This window comes from Symsagittifera roscoffensis, chromosome 5, assembly GCF_963678635.1.
Source record: "Symsagittifera roscoffensis chromosome 5, txSymRosc1.1, whole genome shotgun sequence".
Classification (NCBI taxonomy): Eukaryota; Metazoa; Xenacoelomorpha; order Acoela; family Convolutidae; genus Symsagittifera; species Symsagittifera roscoffensis.
This window is the reverse complement of record NC_087066.1, coordinates 65,847,349-65,860,258: the sequence shown is the minus strand read 5'-3', so window position 1 is coordinate 65,860,258 and position 12,910 is coordinate 65,847,349. Positions and strand designations below refer to the sequence as shown.

The window sequence follows — 12,910 nt, the reverse complement described above, 5'->3', positions numbered from 1 at the left end:
GGTTTCGGCCTATATTAAATCACTTTAGAGACCTCATTTTGTTGCATTTGACGAAAAAATAAAGTTTTGTGTGTGTATGTGTGTGTTTGAGGGTGGATGGGACTTGATAACTTTTTGTGTCTTAAGTCTTGTTGATTTTTTTGTCTAAAAGGTTTCTGCAAGGTATTTTCGGCGTTGTTACCGCTTGATCAACTTTGTTCCGATTCTAATTTCTCATTCTAAAGTCTTGGCATGTGTTTGTTTTAAAACTGGCCTATTTAATTTTGATAGATTTAGTTTTTTGACATTTTTCGTTTTTTTTTGTTACGGTTTTTTTTGTATCGCAATTGATGCGAAGCTCAGCTTCGCCTCTGTATCAAATATTAGATGATTGAACGGTTTAATTGTTGTGTTGAAAACCAAGATCAATTTTTAAGAATCAATTGTCAAGCCTTTCGCATAACTTGTTTAATTGAAATATTTTGGTTCTTTTCTAGCAATATATGTCAAAATTTAAGAAGATGAAACTGCTTTCGTTAACCTTCTGATTCAAGCAAAATGACCTGAAAACAGAATTTACCAAAATTGAAGACGGTGAAAGTACGATTTCAAAGTCTATCTGAAGTTGAGAGTTGATTAATTCAGTTTCACAATCCTGAACATGGGCTATTAACCACTTACCTATTCGATACGGCTATTCAAATTCGATTTGCTATCACCATTGACCAATCCGTTTATCATTTAAACAATGAGAGACTAAACTTGATTATGATTTGTGGAAAATGAATAAATAACTGATTAATAAACAATACTGAGGCTGAAATATATTAACTGTGATTTAAAACCAAAACGGTCATAAAACTATCATCAACAGGGAACAAAACATGTTTAATTCAACTATCTGCATTGTCTTTTGAACTTAGTTTGAACGTAATCTGAGACTCAAGAGAGGATGTAGCATCTATTGGATAAAGATTGCGCGATTATTTTGCTTGGGATCCGAGGTCCACTAAATTGATTCTCCGAGCTCTCCTCGAGCCACTAAGAAGGCTATGCTACGTGTTCCGAAAATCGTCAGTAGATTGACGTAACTTGTTTTGCCGAATTACGCAATTTTTTCACTTTCAATATAGCATCTTGTTATTAGAAATATCTGGGCTGTGAATTGGGATTGACTTTATGAGTTTCCCAATCTGTATAACTTTCAAGATATGATTTTTTGCTTTTTTTGAATAATTTTATTCCATTGATTTACACAAGCAAAGCAATTCGCAAATAGAAGTAGTATGTATGGAAAATGTAAGTTTGTTACGTTTTGTTACGTTTTCATGTAATGCACAACTCACAATTCACTGGTAATCGTGATTTAGACTTTCTCATAAACAACTTTTCTTACAAATCTGAACCTTATCAACTTCCACGCTCGTCCCCCTTTGGTTAATGCTGGTGGATATTTCTCGACTGTTTTTTTAAAAAACAATATGAAGTCATGTTCAGTATTTTGCATTAAAATTATGCGAAAACTTTTTCCTGTAAGTCTAAAAGTCTAAAGAAATTGTCGTAGAGAATAATTGAAATTCGTAAAAGACATTTTCATGTTTATTTTTGAAAGACAGGTTAGGCATGCTGTATCACCTCAAAGTTCCTTAAACAGGTTTTACTCGATTTTGTTTAGTTATAGATTGATTTCTTATACATTGGCGTTTTTCAGGTTAGTTTTCTTTCAGATGCTAAAATGTGTTGGCAGTAGACACCGAAGCTTTGATTCCGAATGTTTGTGGTGTTCATTCCCAGGTGTGCTGTGAGCACTGACTTGGCAGTCGCAATCGCCAGTTTCATATCCAGTCTAACAGACACCAAGAATGAAGTGGTCGAGAACGGATTCCTGATTGAAAGGCAGCAAGATGCACTGAAATTGCTTCAAGTGTGCAAGTCAATCAAAGTCAGTCGATTCAGAAGTGTGGCTAACGCGGTTGAAGCTAAAAGTTTCTTGAGTCTATGCGTGGCAAAGTTTCTGTCTCCGAATGGAGATTTAAAGTCAGAGTTGGAACTTCGTGAAGCTTTTTTGGTTCCAGGGGATTCAAAAGCGACTACCGATGTGAACAAGGAGAAGTCTTTGTTCCACACTCCGAAGCCGTATGAGTTTATTGCGCTCAAAAAAGCAATACTTTTAGGTTAGTTTTCAAGCAGCATTGATCTGAAAGTTTTTATAATTTGTATCGAAGTCAGGGGAGCGGCGCTTTAAATGGGGGAATTGTAAAAAGTTTTCGTTTTGTTTGCTCATCGGTAACCCAACGAAATAGCAATTATTGGTAAATCTTGAAATGGCTTCATTCCAAAATATCGGAAGCTTCTTTTTGGATTAGTTCTCTAAGTGGCACATGCAAAAGTTCTGCGGAGCTATTAGTGTTTTTCAGCTGAAACCGATTTTCAGAGAACAAAATAGCCTTCGAGATGCTAATTTGATAGTGATGAAGATTGATCCGTTTTATTTAGATGATGTGAAAACATTTGGCGCTCTTGTTTTGGGGAACCCGCTCTACTTGGTGACCTCAAGCGACACATGCACAATTCTACATGACGGAGCAAGGTACAATGCCATGCATATGTGTGCACAGAAAAACCGAAAAATGGTTGCACACAATCTCATCAATGTCATATCGAGTTCTGCCTTCTGGGAGCTGCTATACCCCAACGACATAGACAGCTCGCGACTGAACAGAATGAATTATATGCTAGACCTGTATTTGAATACTCCGGATAAGCATTGCGGAGAAACTGCCCTTCATTTTGCAGCCAAGTTTGGCTTCCAAGATATGCTGGAATTGATATCATCTCATCCTAGAACGTCTAGGAATCCACAAAACATTAACGGATTGAAGCCCAGTCAAGTCTGCGGTCTAAGGTGCACTGGATTTATTCCGAAGTTCAATATAGATGCTGGACCTTGTTACGTTGGATGTTATGTTTCAGCAAGTGATTTGTCCATGTTTAAATTCAAATTGCTTAGTCCCGATTTTGATGAAAAAGCTAAAAGTCACAATGATTCGGTGAGGCAAAAGAGAAACGGTTTGATCGATTTTGAAACTGATTTTGAGCTAGAAGCCTATATCGGACCTGCGACTGAAGCCAAATGCAAAGCTATAATGACCGACCTACAGAAAAGGAAACGCTCCATAATTGTCAACTATGTATCAAAAATGTCGAAGTTTTTGAGCTACAGAAAAATGAGGTTCGAAATTTGTCGCGATGCTAAAGTTCGTCTAAAAGAAAAGTTTTTGGCCTCGGATAAATTTCTCAACGTTTCTGATAATTTAGTGAATTTGATTCAACAATGCGAGTTGTTTTTACACAGCGAAAACAAGAAATTCTTTAATACTTCTATCTCACAACAGCTTGAACTCTCGTTTTCCAAGCTGCATTCTAAATTTGAAGAATTGAATTGTTCTGCTGCTGATTCCTCATTAGGCTCATTGACGGCCAGTTTTGCTAATTTGAATATTGATTCGAGTTTCAATCAGAGTTTTAACCTAAACGACAGCATGATGCCGAGTGTGAATGGAAGTTGTGCGAGTATCCTTTCGGATACTTGCCACGATGACCTTAGTAGTTTGGATACGAAGTTTAGAACTTGGAATGAGCTTGATGATTCAAACGATGATTTCAAGACACCTCCTGCTTCGCCTGTGGCCAATTTCGTCGATGCGATTGATACTCCATTCATTTCATTCTGCAATTGTGAGCCTACAGAGTTCTGGCAACACTCGGAGCTGCTGTCAGTGTTGAATAACTACCTTATCAGTCAGTATTTCGAATATGTGAGTGAACACGATCCCACTCAAACAGAAAGTTACCCTTTATTGTCATCCTGGTGTCAAAAACTGAAGAGCGCTTCATCCGATATCCTTGCCGATAAAAGCACAAAAACTAGCTTGAATTGCAAAACCTGTAAATATTGTGTTCACGAGAAATTCAATGTATTTGCGAGTTTGAGTGATTTTGAATTTGACCCTTTTTGTTTATATTTGAACTAAAATTAACTAGATTAGATTTTAAAAACTTTTTTTTTGAGCGATTGATCTCGATTCTTTTTCCAGAAAAGGTTTCTTTTTTTTTCTACGATTCCAAGAAAGTTTGTAGGAGTGGTATCACTTAAAGGGGATCATGTTAACTATCCCCCCCTATTGCAATAGGGGGAAATTGTTAACCGGTTTGGATGAAATTGTTAACCGGTTTGGATTCCTTACAAGGTACCATAGGGGGAAAACAGTTAACATGATCCATTAAAAGCTGCTTTATTGGAGTGTCTGGTATTTTAAAATAGCCTATTATAGTTTTAAAATAGAATTGATGGATATGGCTTCCTTAGCTTGAAGTTGGACAGAAGTTTCACCTATGATCATTTTTGCAAAGCTATGCGCGTTTGAAAATTGTCAAATTGGACTTATCTTGCTCTTTTTTAACAGTTTTCTATTAAAGCATCGCGTATGCAGCATAAATCCGGCTCAGAAATCACTTTGAATTGAATTGAGGCAAGCTTTTTAGTCTCATTAATGCGTTACTTAATGAGGAAATTCTTTGAAATTTTTGCAGGCTGTGAGGGAAGGGAGCATTTAAAAGCTTGTGAGGTATGTAAAAGCGTGTTGATCAGAGCGTGGTGGTTCAAGATAAGTTTACAAGCGTATGGGAGGAGACTTCGAGTTTCTCTTAGATGTGACGTTGTTTTGATTTTTTTTTTTCAAAATTTCTCCATGAAATTATCTACAAAGAAGTTCGCAAAATTTGAAACTACCAACTTGTTGAAGACACTACCTTATTTTCAGCGTATACCCAGGTTTCTCAATTCTTGCCTCTAACCTGAATGCTCAAATCCTTTTAGTTTCCGAGATAAGAAGTATTTTTTATGATTTATTCAATTTTTGTCGGGAATCTTAAGTTTAGAAAAATTCACGAAATTTGAAATTCCCAACCGTATAGTAGGGTGCTATCAGGGGCTCTCAGTGATTGCAAATCTGGGCTCCAAATTTCTCCACAGGCATATTAAGTTTTCAAGATGGCGCTTTTATGGTTTTTCAAAATTGGAATTAAAAAGTTTGAAATTACCAACCCTGTAATTGGGTGCAGTCAGAGTACACTGAAAGTTTGCAGATATTGTTTCCAATATATGCGGTATTTCATGAGCTGTCTCAAAAATTCAAAGCACCAGAGGTGCGTTAAACGCTAGTTGGTTATTATCAGAAGTCGCTAGTGTTTCAAGACAGTTTATTGGGCATAGTTGTTTCGTCAAGTACCATCCTAACGTAAGGAAGACTCTGATTCCATGCGTTTTTCTGTTCATTTGTTTTTTGAATTAAATTGAACAAGTTAGTAGTGAAAATTGAGATTAAACTTAGATCTAAGCATGACCAATTATTTGCAAAAAAAGTTTCCTGAGAATCGCAGTTAGCACCAAATGATTGCAATACCGGTCGATCAATATTTGACAAAGCCCTGAATATTCGGGCTGCCTTTCATGCTTATCTTTCTCTTGAAGTCTCTTTTCTGCTACCTGCAACGTGAACTACAAATTAAGTAACTTAAATAAGTAAGGCGTTTATTATTGCTTGCACCAATAGTGACTCCGCCGTATCGTTTGAGTAGAAAACGTGAAAGATGAGGGCGTATTAATTTGTTAGTCTAAATTTCAAACCATGCTAACTGGTGCAAAAGAGCAAAGTTCAGACCCGATAAAATGTTTGCGGGTGAAATGTTTTCTGCTTTCAATTCAATTCTGTTAGAAAAAAAAACGATTATTTCGGGAGTCGCTGATTGTCTGGACAAGAAAAAGCATACTGAGCGAAAATGCTCAGTGACTGCGAGCAAGCGTTACGAAATCGGAGCATAGATTTTTTGTCATGTTATTAATTTGTCTATCAGAATCAGAGGATCATTTGATAGCATGACCTATAACAAAACTGAACATATGATTGTTGTTCTGCACATAAGTGCAGAGGTAAGGTCCGTGTTTATGACAACAAAGACCAAGAGTTCGAATCCGGCCAGGACCTGTTCTTCAGCAACTGAAGTTTTTCGCTTGAACAAATAACGGTAGGCATATCGTTAGTATGCGTATGCTTTTTTGTTGTCTTCGTCGCATCAAGGATGTGCACAAAAAGCAAGCATAATAAATAACTTTTCTTGTGATTTAAGGAATTTTTACTATTATTATTTCAATTTTTCATGATATCAGTTTTGTTTTCAGTTCAACTGATATCTTATTTTGTCTGCTTAGTTCCTGCTCGATAATTTTTGAATGCTTATTTTACGCTGGCTATTGTGTTTGGCGAAATTTTTCTCTCAAATTGCACGTCATTTGAGACAAATATGAATTGTTTGCAGATGTAGTTTTGGCATTTTTACGCTTGCGAAAAAAGTGATTGGATTTAAACAACATAACAAAAATGAAAACTCGATTTCAGAAGTTTTCTAACTCAATATATCTCGGAATGTTTTTCAAATGCATAATCTATACATAATTTTTTTAAATGGTTTTCGGTTTAATACATGCAAATTTAGTTTAGATGCCTTCAGGTTCTTATATTCCAAATGATTACTTGCAAAGATAAGTCTATTTGTATTTGGTGCCCACTTTGCTGAATTGCATTGGTAATTGATTAGCATATGTAGCTGCTTCATTCTTAACTAGTGTTTGTCGTTTGTCAAGCTTACGTGGCTGAGTGGATAGTGCGTGAGACTCAAAATCTTTTGGTAGCAGTAGGTCGCAGATTCGAATCCTAGACGCAGCCGAGTTTTCGCTAATTCGAGGCTTATTTCTACTTTTTCTTATTTCACTTGATAGAGCTGCTTTGCTACTTGATAGAGCGCAGCTTCGCCTCTGTGTCCAATTGCTACTTTTATAATCGATGTAATGGCTTCCGTCTCATTATCGGTCAACTCGCTCACAATGCTATGTTTGCGAAGCTCCGTTTGGGAGTTTTTCTGTTTTCCTGTAATGGTGGGAGTTTTTGTTCCAAGAAAATTTCACATCTAAGATTTTAACACAATATATTTATGAGTCTTTTTTCATTCTTTTTGTCTGAAGAGAGCAATGAATGGAGATCAAAATTTTTAATTTAATGATTTTGTTTGCAATCAGGTTGTTGATAAGATAATCAACCTTGCGATAAGGTTGTTGCAATCGGGTTTTGGTTTTTTCCTTGAATAGCTTTTTTCTTGATCGATTGAAATTGGTTTTCTTCTCCATCTATACTTTCGTCAACGAAATGACAATTTTTTTGAGCATGTCTCCATTTTATGTGCCCGTTCTAAATTTATTTTATGGTGGTTGTAAGTTAACCAACTCCGATTTCAGTATATACATTTTTTTTATTATTTTTTTCTTTGGTTTCTCTTTATTCGGATTACCAGGTTTCGGCCTTACTATATCGGCTTAGAGGCTTCTTTTTGAGGAGCAAAAAAACTTGTATCTAAATGTTTTTAAGGAGGACCTAATAACTTTTCTTAATTTGAAAATTTTCGGGGAATCGTGCGGAATTGTCGGCTTTATTACCGGTTTGTAGATTTTGTTTTGATGCTTGTTTAACATTCAATTTTCTTACTTCCTGATACATTGCTTCAAAATTAATCTATTTTCAAGACAAAATCAAGATAAATGAAAGAACATGTATGGTAGATCAATTGTTTCGGTGTTTTTACGGCGGCTTTCATCTCTATTGCTGTCGGTTAGTATGTCATGCTATGTATGTGTTGTATCGCACGTAGTGCAAACCTTCGCTTCGCTTGTGTTTGTAAATTTTCCAAAGGTGCAGGTAATTCAGTTCCAAGAGTTTGGATTTTTTTTGCTATTTTCTTAATTTTTTAAATTTTGATTTGTCAATTTGTCGGTTCATGTACAAGTAGTGATAGTCATTCATTTTTGCATCGCAATAAGTGAGAAGCTATATGTGAGAAGTATGAAATATTATGCAGTTTTTCACAATTTTTACGCCTGGTTTTGGCATATATTTTTTGCATGGATGTGAGGGAACAATAAGCTATTAACTTAATGCAGTCAGTTTTCGTTGGCCGATAGATCTGATGGTTACACGTCGATTTGACCAGGACAACTTATTCATTGACAATTTTTCCAATCTAAATTTGTTCCACATTCGAACTTTTCCTTTGCCAGCTTGTCACAGAATTCAGATCGCAGAAGATCTTTGTAAATGTGTCGGTGTCGCTGAAAAATGATTTTCTCGAGTCTTACTGCATGTAAGGTAATGGTTTTGCGCGGTATTGTAGTACTCTGAAGCACTTGATTTCCTACTTCGAGTCCCGATTGATGAATGATAATTTGGTTGTTAGTTACGGCCCTAGTTTGAATATCTTTTGGATATTGGCCGGTAGTAGTCATTCTTAACACCATCTGGAAATCTGAAAAGTTTTGATATTATCAGCATTAGTTATTTCAAAAAAGCTGAAACCTTACGGTGACAATTTAATGGTGATTTTCTTGTAAAATTATACGCCCAGAATTTTGATGTTTTAAAAGTGAATTAAAGTCAACTTCCGCATTGCCTCATGATTCGAATTTTTTGCCTCATGATTCGAATTAGTTCGCCAATTTCAATCACGAGGCTAGTTGTTTTAGCAGCCAGACCTTCTGCATATCTTAATGCTCTCAAGACAGTACTTTTGCTATACCGTTCTTTGACCAGACCAGACTAAAACAATTTAGACAGTCAGAACACTTCCGGCGCTACTTTGGCATATAGGAAAAGCTTGCTCTAATTTTCTCTGCATTGTTTTGCTCAGTTTTTCCGCTGTTCGCATACTTCGCAAAAGAATCTTGGTTGATCGTTTCAAAAAAAATGTCACTGACATGATTGTTTTAGTTGGTAAAAAAGTTCCCGTTAAAACAATTATCTTATGAAAGACCTTATTTTAATTTTTAATGGCGTAAGTTGTCTCCCGTCTTATGCTTTTTGTTCAAATTGAAAACTGTCTGTTTTTTGCAGAAAAATGATTGATGGTCTTTGATATTAATTCAAAATGGGAACGATTGTTATCAGCATTGTCGTTCATCAAGCGTTATAGACTGCAGCTACTGGTGGCTGCATAAGAACCAGCCGAATTCTTGGAGTCCGTTTTTCGGGTAGGATAGTAATGATGGGAAGTGACGGCAATAACAAGAGTTATCCGAAATGGCCTTCAACCAGATTCAGCCTGGCTCTTCTGGGCTGGATTGGGTTTGCACTCGTTTATGCTATGAGGGTGAACTTGAGCATTGCTATTGTGAAGATGGTGGAGGAGCCGCCGCTGAAACACAACCGAGCTAACGAAGCGGAGAATAAACTACTCAATGAGCTCTCAGAAGGTTTGCTTGTTACACCAATATTAAGAGAGACTAATTGAAAAACAAGGGGATCGATTAACGTGTGAGTTGTAAGGTATTATATAATCATTTTTTGTTCCGACTTTCGAAGAAAACAAAATATTTATGCTCGGTGTAGTTTTTTTCGGCGATCGAAAAGTCAATTTTCGGCGATCGAAAGAATAGTTTTCGACAAAATTTTTTATACCCCATTGAAGATATCCACTTCCTGAGTTCAAATTTAAAAAGATATTTTTCCTGTGATTATCTATCTATTATTTAATTGGCGTTTCACGTGATACATGTTTAAGAAGTCCCTATGTTGACGTGTTTAAGAATTCCCTATTTTTGCCTGTTTTAGTTTTTTCAACGTATTTTTTTTTTGCATATTTAACGAAAATTTTTTTGCACGTTTAAGCTATACCGTAGGTTAAAATGCTTAAGAAATTTCATTTGGCTCATGTTTAAGTCTGTTGGTCTGTTACAAGGCCATTGCAAAATTTGAAAATTTTATATATACATACGTTCTATACATTCCTCTATAGTGGGGTGCTGTTAAGTACATTTAGGGGTTGCAAATCTGGCGTTCAAGTATGACTGCTCAAATCCTTATATTGTTCGAGATATGGCGTTTTTATGTTTTTTTTTCAAAACACGTGGATATTAAAAAACTAACCGAAATTGAATTTCTCAACCCTATAGTAAGGTGCTGTCAGGGTACATTCAGGGGTTGCAAATCTGGCGTCCAAGTATGACTGCTCAAATCTTTTTGGTTTTCGAGAAATTGCGTTTTTATCTTTTTCTTTTTTTTTCCAAAAATATTTAGATATAAAAGAAATTAGATACAAAAAACTAAACGAACTTCAATTTCTCAACCCTATAGTGGGGTGCTGTCAGGGTATATTCAGGAGTTGCAAATCTGGCGTCCAAGTATGACTGCTCAATTCCTTTTGGTTCTTGAGAAATGGTGTTTTTATGATTTTTTTTCAAACATATAAAAAGAATTAACCGAACTTCAATTTCTCAACCTTATAGTGGGGTGCTGTCCGGGAACAATCAGGGTTTGCAAAACTGGAGGCCTGGTATGACTGCTCAAATCCTTTTGGTTTTCGAGAAATAGCGTTTTCATTGATTTTTTCATTTTTTTCAAAAAATTTAGCTAAAAAATAATTAAACGAACTTCAATTTCTCTTCAGTATAGTGGAGTGCTGTCAGGGTACAATCAAAGGTTGCAAATCTGGAGTCCAAAAATGATTGCTCAAATCCTTTTGGTTTTCGAGATATGGCGTTTTTTATGATTTTTTCATTTTTTTTGCAAAAAAATTTAGATATAAAAAATCTTAGATACAAAAAACTAACTGAACTTGAATTTCTCAACCCTATAGTGGGGTGCTGTCAGGGTACATTCAGGAGTTGCAAATCTGGCGTTCAATTGTGACTGCTAAAATTCTTTTGGTTTCGAGAAATTGCGTTTTTTTTTCCAAAAAACTTAGATGTAAAAAAAATTAACCGAACTTCAATTTCTGAACACTATAGTGGAGTGCTGTCAGGGTGCAATCAGAGGTTGCAAATTTGGAGTCCAAGTATGACTGCTCAAATCCTTTTGGTTTTCGAGATATGGCGTTTTATGATTTTTTCATAGTTTTTTTTCAAAAAAAAAATAGATATAAAAAAACTTAGATACAAAAAAAAACTAACCGATGTTGATTTTCTCAACCGTATAGTGGGTTGCTTTCAAGGTATATTCAGGAGTTGCAAATCTGGCGTTCAATTGTGACTGCTCAAATCTTTGGTTTGCGAGAAATTGCGTTTTTGTGATTTTTTAGTTTTTTTCCAAAAAATTTAGATATTAAAAAACTAACCGAACTTGAATTTCCCCACCCTATAGAGGGGTGCTATCAGGGTACATTCAGGGTTTGCAAATCTGGCGTCCAAGTATGACTGCTCAAATCCTTTTGGTTTCGAGAAATTGCGTTTTTTATGTTTTTTCATTTTTTTTTTGAAAAAAACGTAGATGTAAAAAATTTAACCGAACTTCAATTTCTCAACCCTATAGTGGGGTGCTGTCAGGGTACATTCAGGTGTGTCAACTCTGGAGTCTAAGTATGACTGCTCAAATCTTCTTGGCTTTCGAGAAATTGCGTTTTTTATGATTTTTTCATTTTGTTCTCAAGAAAACTTAGAGATATAAAATAAAAAAATTAACCGAACTTCAATTTCTCAACCGTATAGTGGGGTGCTGCCAGAGTACATTCAGGGGTTGCAAATCTGGAGTCCAAGAATGACTGCTCAAATCCTTTTGGTTTTCGAGATATGGCGTTTTTTATGATTTTTTCATTTCATGTTTTTTTTTCTTCAAAAGTTAGATATAAAAACTGACCGAACTTGAATTTCTCAACCTTATAGTGAGTTGCTGTCAGGGTACATTCAGTGGTTGCAAATCTGGAGTTGAAGAATAACTGCCCAAATCCTTTTAGTTTTCGAGACATGGCGTTTTTTATGATTTTTTTTTCGTTTTTTGTCAAAAAATTAAGATATAAAAAAAACTTATCGATTTTGAATTTCTCAACCCTATAATGAGGTACTGTCAGGGTACATTCAGGGGTTACAAATCTGGAGTCCAAGTATGACTGCTCAAATCCTTTTATTTTTCTAGAATTTTGGTTTGTCTGTTTTCTGAAGACCTGATTTTGTAGCACCGGAGGTGCGATTGACGCGCTAGTTTTTTGTAATGTTCTGGGAGTTTGAAAATTGCCAAATTGGCCATGTTATGTTCTGGACTAAATTATGCGCGCTTTGAAGAATTTATATTACTGAGAGCGTAATGCGAATTATTCATGCATGGCGGATTATCCCGCACAAAAAAATCGTTTCAAATTGAATTGAGGCTAGCTAATCAGATTGGCGCCTTATTTTCGTACGACTCAGCATTTCACACTTTGATATTGTCCAAAATTCATAGGTTTTCAATATTTTCGTTTCCCAAAAACTGCTTGTTATGAATTAAGGGACAGTCAGAATGTTCAGGGCTTTACTTTGATATGCGAGCAGTCTTGTTTTCATTTCATTTCTATTTGATAAAAACAGGAATAATGAAAATGTGCTCGATGAAAATGTGCACACATTGAAATGGCCAATGAATTCAATTGCTTCTTTTCGACAATAGGAACTAATCTAGCTAGTGAAATTCCAGTGCGAAAAAAAGGTCATAGGCAGGAAGAGTCCAGTCTCTGTGAGTTTAATTATCTTGTAGATTCAATTATTTTATTGAAGCAGAATAAAACATCTGGCGTAGAAGAAATTAACAGTTTATTTATTAAAGCTTGCCGTTCAGAAACTGTACCCTTTTTGAGAAAACTTATTGATTTTTTTGGAAAACGGGATCCCTTACTATTTTATTGACCCAAGCGGGAGTGGGAGTGTTTAAAGGGGGATCGAAGCTAGATGTTAAAAATTACAGTCCCATCTCTGTTCTTACCAGCTGGAGCAAAATTTTTGAAAGAGGAATGTACAGCAGAGTGTAAGAAAATAACTGTTTGATTTACGTGAATTACTTGGGCGTCGGTAAAAAACAGGGTA

At 35.7% G+C, this 12,910-nt stretch overlaps 2 protein-coding genes across 3 annotated transcripts in view; both read left to right on the top strand.

The window, feature by feature from the left end:
* The first annotated feature begins 1,694 nt into the window (after window positions 1-1,694).
* On the top strand, window positions 1,695-4,017 carry LOC134845903 (uncharacterized). Its single transcript, XM_063863026.1, has 2 exons — window positions 1,695-2,153; window positions 2,476-4,017. Exons 1-2 carry the CDS (start codon window positions 1,751-1,753, stop codon window positions 4,011-4,013), a joined length of 1,941 nt encoding a protein of 646 aa, XP_063719096.1. The 5' UTR covers window positions 1,695-1,750; the 3' UTR covers window positions 4,014-4,017.
* A 708-nt stretch (window positions 4,018-4,725) lies between these two features.
* The window catches only part of LOC134846427 (sialin-like), a 28,488-nt gene continuing 20,303 nt past the window's right edge, over window positions 4,726-12,910 (top strand). The window contains exon 1 of one of the 2 annotated variants that reach the window (XM_063863781.1): window positions 4,726-4,813. Coding sequence is in view for 1 of the 2 variants with exons in the window: in XM_063863782.1 (XP_063719852.1) it covers window positions 9,124-9,334 (211 nt within the window). In the remaining variant the exon portion in view is untranslated. Of the gene's footprint in view, window positions 4,814-9,070; window positions 9,335-12,910 lie in introns of those variants that run through there. The other variant, XM_063863782.1, reaches the window with a different exon arrangement.